This window comes from Acipenser ruthenus, chromosome 7 (assembly GCF_902713425.1).
Source record: "Acipenser ruthenus chromosome 7, fAciRut3.2 maternal haplotype, whole genome shotgun sequence".
Classification (NCBI taxonomy): domain Eukaryota; kingdom Metazoa; phylum Chordata; class Actinopteri; order Acipenseriformes; family Acipenseridae; genus Acipenser; species Acipenser ruthenus.
The window spans coordinates 52,890,743-52,908,035 of NC_081195.1; the positions used below are offsets into that span (position 1 = coordinate 52,890,743).

Below are 17,293 nucleotides of genomic sequence, written 5' to 3' on the forward strand. Positions count from 1 at the left end.
TAGGAATAAAAATACAATAACAATATTTTTTGACTACATGTTATATACTTGTGTGAAGGTTATTTAATTTAACATTATTGTATGTAGTTTTCTTTGCATTTATTTAGTTGCAATTTGAAACTTATTCCACTAGATGGCAGTTCTGCTACTTGAGGACGAATGATCAGCGGTTTAAAAGGATAAGCTACAGTACAGTGTTTTCACAGTGTGAATATTCATACATTAGCAAATAACAGCAGACTGTTCTATCTCCAGATCAGTTTTCTAGTGTGCCAATTTTTTTTTTTTTCTAAAATGTATAGATGATTCTAGCCTGAAGTGTCTAAAAGCTGGTGTGGTAGTCTTATCTTTAAAGGACACCCCTTGGATGTCTGTTTCCTGATCTCCTTGCAATTCAATATGATCTACCATAAGCAGTGTGGAGTAGTGGTTAGGGCTCTGGATTCTTGACCGGAGGGTCGTGGGTTCAGTCCCTGGTAGGGGACACTGCTGCTGTACCCTTGAGCAAGATACTTTACCTAGATTGCTCCAGTAAAAACCCAACTGTATAAATGGGTAATTGTATGTAAAAATAATGTGATATCTTGTAACAATTGTAAGTCGCCCTGGATAAGAGCATCTGCTAAGAAATAAATAATAATAATAATAATAAAAAGAAGTCTAGACAGCTGTACTGTAGTACACACTATTTTACAGAGATCAGATACGAGGCATAAAGTTCAGACAACTGCAGAACTTCCGTCTAGAGTATACAACGCTCAGATCACTGAAAAACAACTGGAAAGTGACACATTTTTACAACACCTGGAATTTAGGATGAAAAAAGCAAACAGAAAAAAAATAAATCAATACAAATGATGAAGTGCCAGACCATTCCCTGTGCCAATATGTAATCTATGGACTGTGTTCCTGTGACAGGAATGGCTGACTGGTCTGACGTCACGGCAGAAGAAGGGACAACAAAAACAAAAAGGTATGATGCAGTGGCGCGGGCGCCGTTTTATTTAAAGCAACCAAAAATAAAATAAATATTTAAACAAAAGAACACTTGCTCACAGAGCAAAATAAAAGGGTAAACAAAACCAAATCACGAACACAAAATCCAAAATAAATAAACCATGAACCATACAGGTCAGGCTGGGCAGTCGCTGTCACTGTTCCTGTATGCTATGATTTAGTTTCGTTTTAATCCTCTCGCTCACTCTCCTTCCAACACCCACCCCGAGTTGGAGATCTGCAGGCTTTTTATAACAGGTGACCATCTCCCGATTAGCAACAAATAAAATCACCTAATTAATTCGGGAGATGGCCACCTTCTGCACGAGTTTTAATTATTACTCCTGGCAGAGGACGAGCACTGATCTCGCCTCTGCCAGGACACGTTTTAAAAAATAAACAAAACAATAACACAGCGCTCGCCGACATAAATACAATAATACAATAAATCATAATAAACAAAAACAATACTCTGCACAGGGGCGGAGGGGGAGACCCCGATCTAAAAATAAATAAACAATGTACAGGGCTGCTCGCCCTGTTACAGTTCCCTACAGATGATTTACTTATCTCCTGATTTTAAGTAAAAAATCTTACTGAGACTGCTAAAGATTGATGACGAAACACCCACACCTAAAAATAAAAGGGTGCTCTTCACAAAATGTTCTTTTTTTTGTCTCGTTTTCCCCTAAAGGTCTTCGTGTATTGAGAGTGCGGAAATTTGGAGAAGCTCACACTGTTCAACTTTTTAGTCCGGTAAATTGAGTAACATGTATTGCATTTTTATAAAATTTATTAAAAGTAAAATAGAAGATTGGATAATTTGTTTCAGTATAGCTCTATAAATACCAGGATTATACCTTTCCAGAGCAGCTTCTGTCTGCATGCATATATCAAGACAGAGGCGAAGGTAAAAGAACTCTTCTGCTCTACAGAACTGCAGTTAAGTTCTAAAAACAAATGATTCCTGTGGGAGTTTTTGGTTTTTCTGTTTTTTACCACTGCTTTTAGAACAAGAGTCTATGATGTAAAATATGGTCACTTTAAACAGCCCCTTTTCCTCAGTGACGAGTGTTCCACCCACATCTGGAAATGAATGTCTTGTGACTATTTAAACTGTTCGTGCAACTCAAAGGAAGGTGGTTTTGTTGTTGTTGTTTTTACTGAAGTTTTATTTGGCTTATGTTTATTTCACATTGTTGTATTGAACATGAATACTCCACTGTTTACTTTTAGCAAATACAAACTGTTAATAAACACAGGAGCTTCAGAGAACTGAGCTAGATCTTTCACGGACAGCTAGGACAGACCCGACAAGGTTTTACTATATTAAAAAAAAAAAAAGGGGGGTGATTTCCTTAGCAATACTGGTGCCTCAGGCCAAATAAGGGAAAATGTAAAATTACAGCGATTTAACACCATTGAAGTAGCAGATAACTTTCTATTCTTAGAAACACAGCTTAATCCATTTTGTGGAATTAAAAGATGCGTGCCTATGGTAATGAACAGGTACCTGTGAGCAGCAGTCTGTACTGTGGAATTCTCTGCACAGGTTTCAGCAGGTAATGTTTGAGTGCCAAGCTTGCACAGCGCGGGCTCATCTGAAAGCACAGAAAAATGATATGATCGAGAGCAACCCTTCTGAAATTCAAAAATGTTTAGAAAAAACTGGTACAAACCCACTGTTTGCTTCAGTGATCTCTGCAGAGTTTTCAAACACTTAACCCACAGATAACTTTTGGCTGAATTCAGAAAACCCCTTTTATGGCACAGGGTGCCTCATTAGGCTGGTTGACAAAATAACATGTCACTGGTTCTCAACTCCAGTTCACCAAAAAAGGAGCAAGTTGTTGGCTCAACCAGGAACTAAATATATGTTGAAGCAGTTTTCAATAGCACATAAAATACAACACTCAGAAACAGTGTTTACTGACAGAGTCCCCAAGATGGGAAATTAGATCTAGTTAAAATGAAAAGCTGGACAGATTGACTGGAGCCTGGAGTGGAGAACCACTGGTATATAAAGCCTTATTGTATATGTCACATTATAAAAGGTAATCATCATTGTTTTATATTTGTGGTTACCTCAAACTCCTTCACAACTCCAGCAAATACAGGGTTCTTCCTGCACTGTTCATCCAGCAATGCCACATTCTTATCAAACTCTTTGATATACGTGGAATACATTTTGAGGTATGGTCCCTTCTTCACAAAGATGTCAGCTATCCTTTGATTATCATTCCTACAAGAACCAAAACATACCACTTAAACAAAACAAGCAAAACAAATACTAACACCACACAGAAACTTCCAACTGAAAACAAATAAGGTGCGCCCCATTATAAACTCTGCTGTGGGAGCATTAAGAGGCTGCATTATTTGTGTTCTACCTTATAACAAAGCAGCAAGTGCTGGTTGAATGGGGCCAATGGTAGCCATGACCACAGTAACCAGTTACGTGGTAAAAGGGACACATTACAGTGTTTTAAATCTTTCAGAATTAAGGTAACTTACTTCAAATATCTGTTTGGTTTGTGATCCTTTAACATTTCTCAGTAAATGTGAAAACCCTACTTGTAAACAGCACTGTAGAACTCCTGAGTTAGCAGGAGCATGTGACCAGGAGTACTGTGACAAGGTTGTTTACCAGTGAGCCATTCGCTCCTCCAGCTCCCGCAGCAGGTCCCGGTTCAGCTCATACAGCTGGGGAAGGTAGTAGAGAATCTGGTTCAGTATCCGGTCCTCAATCACAGGCTTCCCAATCTGCCGGGAGGCTTTGGCCACAGCATCTCGGAAATCCTGCAGACAGAGAAACAGACTGTGTATCTCAGAAGTTTTAAAAGGTGTTATTTCATTAAAACAGTTCTTTGGACCCTACGTGGTTATACTGTATGCAGTAAAAACATAAGCAAACATTTAAGTGTAAAAAGGAGAAGGGTTCCTTTTCCCTTTCAATATGGCAATGAAGAATATCAGAAAGCATCAAGCAAATTGTGACTATATATCCAGAAACAGCAGCGAAATTGCACAGCTGTCTGAAGACCACACAGCACTTGCATATTCATGACATTTAGGGGCAGTATAATTGTGTAATTTATTGTAGTAAACAGCAGACATAATGATCATCATCATCACTCATACCGAAAGCAAAGAGATAATCAGTTCCAGCTTTCCATGTAAAAATGAATCACCAATGAAGTGCTTCAACCTACTGTTATTTGTTTATTTAGCAGATGCCTTTATCCAAGGCAACTTACACAGACTAGGGTGTGTGAACTATGCATCAGCTGCAGAGTCACTTACAATTACGTCTCACCCGAAAGACGGAGCACAAGGAGGTTAAGTGACTTGCTCAGGGTCACACAATGAGTCAGTGGCTGAGGTAGGATTTGAACCGGGGACCTCCTGGTTACAAGTCCTTTTCTTTAACCACTTTCTTTTGTCCAGTGGTTAAAGTATTCTTATTCCAAAGTATTCTTATTCCAGATAAAAGTGGGAGAATTATCCATGCTTCATTTATAAAGAGCATTATCATCTCTACAAAGATGTACCATTATAAATAATGTTTATGGGGGGAGTAGCAAGATGGATGCCCAAAACATTTATGAGTGCATTATTTATTTATTTTGCACAAGCAATATTCTAAAGAATCAACTGAACTGGAGCTCACTCACTGCTAAATTCATGGTATCAGAGGAATTTAGTGGAGATCCACATGCTGAACTACCACATCCAGCATCTGGGATAGAATTCAGCCGTGATAATAAACACAGACGTAGTTCTTGGATAGAAAGGGTATTTCCCTGCCATTAGCTCCTAAACCTCCAAGTTTTAGCTCACATGGTCTAATTTATGAAAGCTGGAACTCAGCTCAGTCACAACCACAGACATGTAGAACTCAGCTCAGTCACAACCACAGACATGTAGAACTCAGTCACTGGGGATCCTAAAAGACTAAGTGGAACTTGCTGTTTTCAACATACAAACAAGTCTGGTATGTTCGTAACATACAGTACACCACCTACCTCAGCTGCATCTTTATTTCCTGGTTCTAGACAGAGTCAGCCGAGTATATCTACCACTATGGCAGCCAAAACAACTGCATGGTTTAATCAGGGATAACCAAACAATCTTACTCTGATCAGGGCAATTCACAATCAAAGGTGTAACTTACAGTGCGACTGAACAACCTACAGCAAACATACTGTAGACATATGAATAAGAGACAAGCTGGGACCTCTATAGAACACATGCCATTCTAGATGACAAAACTTAGCCTTGGCTCTCCCCCCAACTCATCGTCCCTGGAAAACTTCCAGTTAAACCTGCACAGTGTTACCATCAATCAGAAGCAGAGTGCACCAGGAGAGAGATTCGTAAAGCCATTTACTGGAATGTATCATTTTCTCCCATTGAAGTTACATAACTTTAAATTAACCTCAAATTAAATTATATTTAGCATTCAAGTATTTTTGAGTTGTTGACTTCTGAGCATTAACGGGCAGCAATGTGCTGACACTTGAGTAAAAAGGCTTTTTGCCCCAAGTGAATTAATAAAATTACCACTTAATTTAGGTTAAAAGAGCATATTGTTTAAGTAAAAAAAAACCAGAATTAATCTTATCAATTGCACACACTCTACTATTTATTCTGTCCCTTCATTATTATTATTATTATTATTATTATTATTATTATTATTATTATTATTATTAATTAAGGCAGCTGTCTTCTAAACAGCTGCCTTAATTTTTTTACTGGATTTTTACTGGACAACAGGTGGTTGTCTATTGCACCTTTTCACTTTTTTTTTTTTTTTTTTTACTATTCGGTCTCTTACCACAGCTGAGGAATCAAGCATTTATTGATGATATGAACAAAGTATTGATCTGTTAATCAGGTTCACCTTGGTTATTAAGCCTTACTCCTAGACGTTCATGCCATTCTCATTATTCTCCAAAATAGAACTGCTGTCCCCTCAATAGCTCCAAGCAGTTTAAAGAGACCAGATTAGGTTTTATATACTAGAGACCTTCCCAAGAGACCAGATTAGGTTTTATATACTATGCATACTTTTTTTTTTCAAACAACCACAGCGAGATGTTAAATCCCAAAGAAAACATCCTGATGTAAGCACTCTGCTGTTGCACTTCAACAATACCAACTTTGCACAAAACTTACAAAAAAGGAGCAATTCAGGAGGCTCCTACTACACATCTGTCATTAAACTGAAACTCATTATAATATTACACCACCTGTCAGGTCCCAGGAGTGGTGATGCAAGACATTTGATCACTTTACACTGGATTCTTTTTCACAATCATTGTGTGTATGTGTGTGTGTATGTTTTGAATGGGGACTAAAAAGATGATTTATTATAAAATGCTTTTTTTCTTGCAGTGGTTCAATAACCAATGTAATCTTTTATCATTTATACTCATAAGCAGTGTACAAACAATACTGCCATAGACGTAGGCAACATAGGTTAGATCAGACAAAAGTGTCTTTATATTAGTAAGCACCAGCACCATAGAGTCCTCAGCTGTATAGTGCCAGCTGGTTCTTGCTTCTTTATAGACTCTTTGGCTGATCTAGTTCCATATGTCCGACAGGAAACTAGAGCAGCTGATCTCATGTAAAAACACCTAAACACAGGCTTGTCACACAAAAAAAACACACACACACACACTATGAGCCATAGCAATAAGAACCATACAGAGTGACTGTAAACTTTAAAGACATTTTAGGAATTGTATTTAGAATTAAAAAAAATAAATACTTACAATATGAAGGAGTTTGAGAACATCCACAAACCTGTTTAAAAAAAAATATATATATAAAAAACAAATATATATATATATATATATAAATTTCAGTTAAATAGAAGCACATCTGTAGAAAATTCTGAAAAAAAATATACCCACACTTTCTCTGAACTCATGATCTCCTTGGCGATGTGGACAACTTTCGTTTTCTTACCTCCTAGCTGCAATTAAAAGACAAACAGATTGCAACCATCGTGTATATATAATTCTCATTCCAATTTAATCATTATTATTAGAGGTTGGCACAGGTAGCAAATCCGGAACCGGGTACCCGCCGTGAAATACCCGGGTACCTGGATCCTTTTCGGGTATTTTTTTTTTTTTTTTTAATTCACATAATAATGATGTTTTAAGTGTGTGTTATAGTACACATACATTTAGTCCCTTAAGAGCTGTAGACTTGTGTAACCTTTTTCAGTATTGGAAACATCGAAATAATAATAATAATAATAATAATAATAATAATAATACCTTCATTGTTCATATCTGAATTTTGTTCATCGCGTTTTTCTTTTGAAACTTCTCCAATCACATGAAAATAATTTGTTATTTTCCGCACTTTGGCTTGACAAGTTTTCAAACTGTCTGGAAACAAGTAACCATCGCACTGATAAAATCAGTGAAATTGGCAGGGTATGGGATTTGTGGTTTTTAATGTGTGATTAACAGTGGGCAGTGGACACCAATAAACTACATTCCAAGAGTATATTACAATTGAGCTATGCAAATTTAGACCTGTTTTTTGATTTGTTTTGTTTTATACTGTCCCCTAAACAAACAAACAAAAAATAAATTTGTAGTCACACACGTGCACCTAAATTAAAATGTACGTTCGCACAAGCAACTTTTGATATGCCCTGTTGTTATGTTGTTTTGTTTCTGATTAATTGCTGAGAATAGTCACCGCAGTTATTACTATAGGTGTACTTAACGCTCGCTGTGTTATTGATTGTTTCCTGTAAAACAGTGATATCCTGTCAGTTAAGAAAAGCTTGGTTTAACGTTGTCTATTACGCCAGCCAGAGACCCACGCTTACAACTGTATTGTCATTTTCTACATTTGCTTTAAAATCTCAAATTAATAAACAGAAACCCGAGTCGTAAAAAGAGACCTTGGTAGTGTCGGGTAATTTAAAAGCTGGGTTTTAGGGTACCCGTGCCGACCTCTAATTATATTTAGAAACAGGATTTTTCAAGCTGGTAAAAGTGAAGACATAACAGGTAGGTACATTTACAGAATAAACTAAAGTAGACACTCAATAATTCAAACTACAAAAATAAGAAAGAAAAAAAACTGCTCTCTTCAGTTTAAAACCAGCCTGTACCCACAGCAGAAGAATGTCATTCATGATAGCCAACTTCAGTCTCAAATTCATTCATCCCACAATGCACCAGACCAGAGGTCAACCAATTTGTTGAGGGTGCACTGACCCAAAAACAAGAGCTACTTATTTTTGGAAGTTGTTCAGCTACACATATTTGAGGGTCCAGATACAATATTATAGCAACAGCAGTCTACATTGCGGCTGTCCTATTGATGTGAATTGGTTGTTTTATGTAGATCTGGCAACACCTGATAATGACTACAAACACTAAGAGCCATTTTTGAATTCCTTGACATGAACCAGATCATCTCTTAAACCCCTAATGCTGACCTGACTGTCAACAGTGCAAATCTAGATCCCTGAATTCTAAACATTCATCCTCACTGTCGGGCCTTGTTCAATACTGTACTTTGTCTATGAACTTTAAAGACAGGAATATAGATGTCTTCAAAATCTTGAAAGAAATATTGGGTTTTTGAAAATTAAGAATAAATAAATATTTTATGGCCAAGAAAATAACAGGCCTGGGTCATTAAGAAAGTGCTTATAGATTAGCTCTGTGCCTTTCCTTTAATAAAAAAAAAATAAAATAAAAAAAATTAAAAAAATTCTAGCACCTAGCTTACCTCCAGCAGATCAAGCTCTCCTTTGCTGGAGGCTGAACTGGCGTCTTCTTCATCCGAGCTGTAAATGACTTCCTCTTCGTCAGAGCGGACATCCTCCAAATCAGGATCCTCGTCCTGCGAGGGCCTGGCAAAAAAACAGGAAAACCCAGTCACTCACTCCCACCTGGAAACCAGGACAAACGCCTAGACGCAAAGCCTTAGAGCAATGCTTGACGAACAAGGGATAGAAAATCACTCTGACATTATATCGGTACATAAAATACAGTCTAATTACCACTGTCCCTGTCACCACAAAACTCAAGGCCCAGGACATAGCAGCATGCATCGAATGAAACAATAGAAATAAAATTACATATACATTAGCAATAAAACTATAATATAAAGATAGTGACTAAAAAAAACACGATTTCTTTAGACCCAAGAATAGTGATACGCTGCTGTCACTTACATAGCCATTGATTCTCATATCAAGTCCAGTTTATGATTTGCTATAGCTCAATGCTGCTACCCTAGCCTGAAGAAGTGTCTGCTTTCCGTCAGGGTGAAGGAGCTATATATACAGCCTCTTGTGCTGCCTAAAAGGTTTTGTGCTGTGGACTACCCTACTCTAGGGACCGAATGAATGGAGTGACTTTAACATGGTAAACACAGTCAGGAAATCCTGACCGAGATTTTTTTTGGTATTTTCAGTTTGGTTACTGCTTATAACTGATGAGAGGGACTTGGGCAAAAGAAGGTGAATTCACCGGCTTTCAACCTGTTGGATCCCTTGGCTCCCACAGTAGTTCTCAGACCTAATCACTATATTTCCCTGCCTCACCCTCATTTACTTTCAATTGCTTGATTCTGTAGCAGTTCCAGGTATCTTTCGTCTGTCCAGAAAGAAACCGTCACTTACTGCTAAATACAGCTGCTTTGCTCTTACATCAAAGAAAACAACCAATGGCCAAACATGATAAACTCATTTATTACCAAAACTACTTAAGCCAAGAGTACAGTACAGCAGTTATAGAAAGGCATTTTATCCTGACAGGGTCCTGAGCAAAATTATTAGGGCTGACACGCTACAGTAAGCTGGAAATGGAAGCCATAAAACTAACATGTATAAACAAAGACCCGGAGTTAACAATGTATCACATCAGTAAAAGAACATGCACATTGCACAACACAATTATTTTCTAGAAATAATCAGTGCCAAGTTTCTTCAGTAGGTACAGCAGCTGGTGGAGTACAGTACCTGTGGAAAAGTAGATAGGGGATTGATCTGTAGCCAGAGCTGACTCACTGTAGTCTAAAATGGGCACACCAAGACACTCATCTGTCTGGAGGCTACTAGGTAACTGCTTAGGCGTACAAACCACTTTCAAGACCAGTTAGCTGATTTATTTTATTCCAGCTGGAAAAAATATGGTGTAACTGCACGGATACTGCAAGGCATAAGAAATTCAGAATTCAGTAAACCACTTTAAAACGGAACAGCGGTGAATTCAAAAGGCAATTATAACATAAATTGAATTGTCACTGTAAAAAGCTTGAAGGTTAGATCTTAAGTATAAAGAAAACTTCACTAAAGCTTTTGCTTCAAGCCAAGCACCGAAGGTAAAAAGAAGACGAATGATGAAGTCGTATCAGACAGTATATTATTTTTTCTACTGCAAATTCATTGGCTGCCATGTTAATACGTGCTGAACAAAAATAACTGACCTACGACCTGCACGGCCAACAACAAACAGGAAGCCTCTGCCTGTCATTTGCAATTGTGAACTGCGTACAGTACAGTAAACCATTCTGGATTATACTTAATCTTGTATTACATTCTATACCACAGTGACTACTGTAGGCTTAGATAGGCATTCAAACACTTTCCCCTTTTTTATTTCTAAAGATCCAGGGCATAACAATGAGTATGTGGCAATACACAGGGCAGTAAAGCACCAGTGTGCCAGTAAATGCATTGTCATCCTATCAGCACATCCTGAATCGGTATGCCAAGGCTTACAGTGACATTCAAATAAAATGTGTATAGCCACTGATTTTTCATCATCACAAGAAAAAAATAATTCCTCAATAACAACAACCAGAAAGGTTAAGTTTCTTTCCATTAACATAACAACATACAAATTTGTTTCCTGTTTTTCCATTCCAGTGACTTTGACAAACAAGCAGCACGTAACCTTCAAGCACCTGCAGCCCTCGGCACTGTATAAAAACAGTTCTTCTGTGCTTTATTGCTGCACCTGCTCAGTTTGTATACATGCTCAATATCAAGCCAACTAAACGTCTTCTTTTTACGATTTCATTTAGGAACTAAACTGTGGGTACCTACACAGTGGGAATGCATTTTACATCTTATCTGTTCAAGTTCAAATAAACAGCAGTGCAATCCATTCTAGTGTGATAGGCATTGCATGCAATAGGTAAGACATACTATAACAGTAGTCTGTATTAAATAATCTTAACCTTACACAAATCAGCAGGGGCTCAAATAATATAGCAATGAAGTCCACATGGACCACTTACTGTATGAATAGCGAAACAAGCTTCCTTCCTTCAGGTAGCATACACTGTCATCTGGAAGCACTTACACTCCAGTGAATATTACTTTCCAGTAGGTCCAGAAGCCCTGATATTAGTCCTCAGTGGTCAACAGGGTCACCAACCTCTCCATAATACTGAAATATATTTAAACCCTATAACTGCATGAACAATGCCTAGTAGTAAACCTACAGGCTTAAGTGAGAATTAATCATGCTGTACAATCAGTTCAGACTAGATTTACTGCAGCAGCGGCCTGATGGCAGACGTTCCTGGCACACAGTCATTTCAATAATATATCTAAATAAGGGAAATTCTGACACCCAGTACTGGGTGCAGGACTAGCTTGTGTTTTTACAGTAGCCCTGGTAACCTGTTGCAATCTACTGTGTTGTATGTCATAACACTTAATTATACTAGTATGATTATTACATACAAAACCACAAATAACAGTAACACTATACTGAAAGTGGAACTTACTCCACAGTATGTTTTTAATATCAAAATATAAGTAGGCAAGTAAAAGGCTTGTGTCTAAAACCTCTATTTAGATCAGAGGTACTGTACAAATGTTCACAATGTATGCTGTTTTTATTTCAAGGTCCATCCAGGCCTGCAGGCTCACAGCTGTTCATTTGTGTCAGCACACCACTCCACAAGGTGACATGCCACCTGCCCAACATCTTCAGAAGAGTTCAGACTACACTGTTTTTATACCATTACAGGGCACCGGTTCCCTGGAGAGAGCATTGTAGCTCAGGTATCAAACTTCTAGATAGCTTTTTTACCATAGTAAATGTAAATTAATCAGACCTACTGTGTAAACCATTCTGATATAATACACTTACTTACTACCCATTACGCCTCTGGCGTTTAGGGCAGAGACGAAGCTCCTCCACTCCTGTCTGTTTCTGGCAAGTCTTTCAATTCTTTACATTATTTATATTGTTAACACTACATACCATTCATATTTGTTTATTATTTGTGTTGTCAAGAGAAAGTATTTTTATGCAGTGTGTCAGCAACTGATAAATAAAACCACACTACAGTAAAACGTTAAATGCAAAATCAGGACAGGAATAATCTGTCTGATGCCAACTCCCCACGTTTATAATCTCTATTGCTTCATTAGGACACTCCTAGGGTATGTGTGACTGGAGGGGTTTTAATACTGTAGTTGTCAAGACTTCTAGATTTCATCAAGAGTTTTAATTCCATTTTAAGTGAACATTTAATCATTTACTGTAGAAATAAATTGCCATTAACTGTAATATAATTATTAGGAATCTTAATTGACTGAATTATGGATTTAAATATATATATATATATATATATATATATATATATATATATATATACATATATATATATATATATTATTTTCATAATTAATTGTTAGTATTTTTGCTATTATTAACCTTGATTATCCTCCACCATGCATACAATATTACATATATTAAAGTATTGCATTACCTGCAGTATATGTTCTTTTGCCTGTAGGTTATATAACTCCTAGCGGGTTCATAAGGTTCCTGTACCTCATATACGCTTGTCTCAGAGTCTTCCAGGCTGCAGGAATTTTGCCGGTCAAAAGCCAGAGAGTGTGGTGTGTGGTTTCGAGAAGCATGTAGGAAAGGCAAATTCATGTATTCAGGGATTTCCTCATAATAAGGCAGGTTCTCATATTCAACAGCTGATCCTTGACTTGTGAAAAAATCTGTCGGTGAACACCCCTCCTCAGAGGTCTGTAAACAAGGGCCTTCGGGCTCATCCACTAAATCCCATTGGGCAAGCCTGCTGCTCTGCATGTCAAACTGGCCTTTCAGTTTCAGCCCATGCTTCTGGGACACAGGATTGTGCGATTCAGCGGAAAGTGCCTTAACCGGTTTGCTTTTCCCATCACCTCCCGGCGTGCTGGGGTTTAACTCACCGTCGGACCCATTTCCTTCCACAGAGATATTTCCTACTGCTGTGCTGCTGTCTAGCGACTGGCTCCCCTTGGTAAAAAACTTGGGAAAGTCAAACATTTTCACAGCAAGCTTCATGCCCAGGAACTTCCTTAAAGAGTTCTTCTTTTGACCTGTTTTGGGAGAGATCTCAGATCTTTCCATGTCTGCTGATGAAAACGACTTTGCCCTGGTTTTTCCGAGATCGATATGAGGCGCAGTGCAAGGAACATTCTGAGCATTGCCGTTTTTTAAAGATTCAGGGTTCCCTAAAAAGGGTACAATTGGGTGAGGCAGCTTCCATGTTGGTTTCTCCTGTGGCTGCCCTTGCAAATTATCTGTGAATTCAGGATTGCTTGTTTCTACTGTTGCACTGGGACTCCTCTCATTCAACTCTGTTGATAAGTGTTTTTTCAGCAAGCCTGCTGCTGGCAAACTGTGCCTTTGGGGCTTCTTTGGAGCCACTCTCGGGGACCGTTCTGCTTTGAGAGGCAATTTCTTGTTGCCATTTTTCAATTCTACAAGAGCTGGGCTGTTTGCTACAGACAGCTGTAGATCGCAAGACAGTTTAAGTTGTTTTGGCAAACTCAAAGTCAAAGTGCTATAACGGATAAAGTTGCTATTTTGCCCAGTCGGAGTGGTGTTTTCACTTTCAGTTTCTGTATTGGATTGTTTACAAGCTTCATCTTCCACATTCCCAGATATTTCGACTGGCGTGTCAGCAGCTTTGTCCTGTTCAAATGATGGAAAATGATTACACAGCACATCAGGCGTCACAGGTTTTTCAACTGTTTGAGGAGCACTGTCTGCGTCAGGCAGGAGTTCACAAAGCTCAGGATTTTCATTGCTCTTTCTGGGATACGAAACACTCTGAGCATGAATAGAAACATTTGGGGACTTTATTTGACTACACTTGCTGAGTCTATCTGGTTCATTTAGCAATAGCTCACTCTTATCTGTTTTTTCATCCACAAATGTTTCAATACAGTTTTGTCTGATAAGCCCAGGATTTCTTGGTTTTCTGGGTTTTGGGACTGGAAGAGCTTTAGTTGGTGCAGCTGGTGGTACTGGAGAGTCATGTGGATGTCTGCTCTCAGTTGATATGACTGTGCTGTCAGCACTTCCTGGTCCCTCTTGATGCTGAATCACATTGGAAATGGCTACTTTACCACTCTCTGATTGGTCAGGACTTTTTTCTGCAAGATCACCAAAATTAGCTGTGGATGAAACCTGTTCAGTGTCAGAAGCCTCTTTCATGGTATTGGATTTCTCCAGAGGTTTTTGCTTTACGTGATAATTATTAGGCGATACAGCTTGGACCAAAACACCTTTGAGTTTTTGTTCCAAAAAGCTGGCCTTGAGGACCACCTGATTCTTGTTCAAAGCCTTTTCCTGGCCAACATCTTGTTTGATTCTTGTCCTTGGAAGAAAACATTGTCCATCAATGTTTTCATTTTGCCAGACCTTTTCCAGCTGACCAATGAAGATTTCATCGTCGTTGCAGTGCTCTGTATTATTGCATTTATGGCTACAATCAAAGCTGCAGGTGCATGTTGGTATGATATAGCTGGAATTAATCTCATGCAGTTCTTTCTGCAAGCCATTTTTACAATTAAGGACACCCAAGTTCTGGGACAAGTCAATCTTCTCTTCCTTTAGGTTTTTATTGTTGTTTTTTTGAGGGCAAGGTTTCACTTCAGGAACAGAAGAGCTTTTCGGTAGCCTTGGTTTTGGCGCTACTATTGGCTTGGCTTTCTTCGGCAAAGGGGCAGAATGTGACAGCACTATATCTGGCTTGGGTGCAACTGGTGGAGGAAGAGGCTTCTGGGTCACAGCAAACTTGGGTTTGGGGGCCACTGGTGGCTTCTTTATATCTACAAAGAGAAAAAAACAGTTCGTTTCCTGTCTTACAAAAATAAAAATCATACACTACTTTAGGACAATGCCTAAAGCATGGACTTGTCCTAAAGTTGAACAGTTATTTAAACAAAAATAATGTCACTTTTTATTCTTTATCAAATTTCCAAAAATGTGTAATATGTGATGAAATAAGATTACATTTTCAATGCTCTTTTGCAATTCATGAACTGTAAATACATTGTTATCCATTGCGCCTACTCAAAACAACAACAAAACTTAAACAAATACAGTAATAGATCTGAAGTACAATTATTATTTTTATTATTATTATTATTATTATTATTATTATTATTATTATTATTATTATTATTATTTATTGTATTTTGAGGTTGCAAATGCACATATTTTTGGTGCCAGTATTAAATTCTCACGGATAACTTATAAAATCTAATCAAAATGTTAAAAAAGTGAATTTTAAAACTTACAACCTTTAAAATGTCCTACCAAGTAGCCCACAAATATATCCCAATAAACAAAGCATGTGTCTGGCAGACAGCACAAGAGGGAGCTTTAGTTTAACTGAGTTCTGTCTTGTGTATTTAAAAATAGAAATCATAGTAAATCACAGCCAAAATAGTCAGTTTATTCTTAAAAACAAAAAAGTGTCCCTGAATCCCACGTGGCAACTGGAGCCCCAAAACTACTCCTTGCACACCCAAAAATGAAACCAGAGGTGGGGCAAGGGACGAGGAGCTTCGGGGTTACAGGAAGGTCAAACTGAGTCTCTCCACCACAGCTGTGCTGTGAGGCAGAGAAACAGAGGTAGCAGACAACTGCTAAAAAGGTAGAGTGTGCAGCCATAGAAAAATAAGTCACAGAAACAATGCTTTATTTGTCCTTAAGAAAACCTCACATGGAATGTGAGACATCTGCACTGAAGGGTTTTTTTTTTCCTTGGCTTCAAATTACAGTGGCGCTTGTACAGCAAACGTTGTACCAAAGATTAAACAATCTAAGCCAGAGTAAAGCAAGACTGCCCCCATTGCTGAACATACTGCACTGCACCTACTGTCTGCTCTATGTAATTTAATCGTAATTCAATTATCTTGCCTGCCTTAGAGATTTAACATTCAGTGTTTGATTAGAAAAGTCTTTCAGTTTTATACTGCAAAAACCTTTAGGCTCAGGAGGCAGAGAGAAAAAATGAACATCTTCAAAATATACAGACAGGGTATAGAGTACCGCATTAAATTAAACGCTCTGTATCAACATCCAAACATTTTTGCCCTCTCTAAAGATTCAAAAAATAAATCGGCTTATTAAAAAAGTAAAATCAGCACAGTATACACCTAGCCCCTAACCAAAATAAACTACAAGTTGAAGTTTTGTGAACAAAAGCTAAACATCCTCTAAGGGGCTTAATCTATGGGGAATGTTATATCACATCGAATGGGTTATATGTCTACCTAGCAAACTTGATTGATAGAATCACAGAACACAGTATTATTCCAACATCTTAATACATTAATAGATTAATACATACCAATTGGCAGTTCTGCTGCATGTACTGTACAAATCAGTTAATAATACCCAAGTAAGACTCCACATACCTTACTGGATTCCTATATTTGTACAGCTGTGTTGTGTACGAGAAAAAAACACATCTAGTAAGGAGCTGGCCTTGTTCCCATGCCATGCTTGTACAGTAGTGTATTGTGAATCTTTTTTAATGTCATGTTAAATCGTTTTCAAAAGCATGTGCCTTATATTTAATCTATAAAGTAACTGTGCTGTATTACGATCTTTGTTTAGCAGTCCAAGTGGGTCAATTCGATTGAATTTCAATGCTAAAATGCCACACTCGATGAAGGTTTTTCAGCTTTTCTTTGATGCTTTCTGCATTATAGCAGAATGGTTAAACTACTCCCAAGCTTCCCCATTGCTGAAGATAAATAAAATATGCTAGGCAAGTAATTTCCATGTTAGGTGCACCCTCTTGAAAGTATTTTTAAGAGGCTGGCTTGTTTTTATTAAGTAACGGAAATATGTTTTGAAATATTTTCCCACTGAAAGCAATATGTCCCCACAGCACACAGATTTAAAATAACGTAATGGTGCCACTACAAAATAAAATATATTTTTAATACTGTATGCACGCCTAAACACCTTATTTGCTTGTCTTT

At 37.8% G+C, this 17,293-nt stretch overlaps 1 protein-coding gene across 1 annotated transcript in view; it reads right to left on the reverse strand.

Moving 5' to 3' along the window:
- Positions 1-17,293, reverse strand: part of LOC117416172 (FYVE, RhoGEF and PH domain-containing protein 6-like) — a 32,661-nt gene that overhangs the window by 14,223 nt on the left and 1,145 nt on the right. The window contains exons 2-8 of the mRNA XM_034027247.3: positions 12,778-15,124; positions 8,770-8,893; positions 6,918-6,979; positions 6,777-6,807; positions 3,644-3,795; positions 3,082-3,238; positions 2,510-2,597 (exon numbers count right to left, since the gene is read on the reverse strand). Of these exons, the coding sequence (XP_033883138.3) occupies positions 2,510-2,597; positions 3,082-3,238; positions 3,644-3,795; positions 6,777-6,807; positions 6,918-6,979; positions 8,770-8,893; positions 12,778-15,124 (2,961 nt within the window). The remainder of the gene's footprint in view (positions 1-2,509; positions 2,598-3,081; positions 3,239-3,643; positions 3,796-6,776; positions 6,808-6,917; positions 6,980-8,769; positions 8,894-12,777; positions 15,125-17,293) is intronic.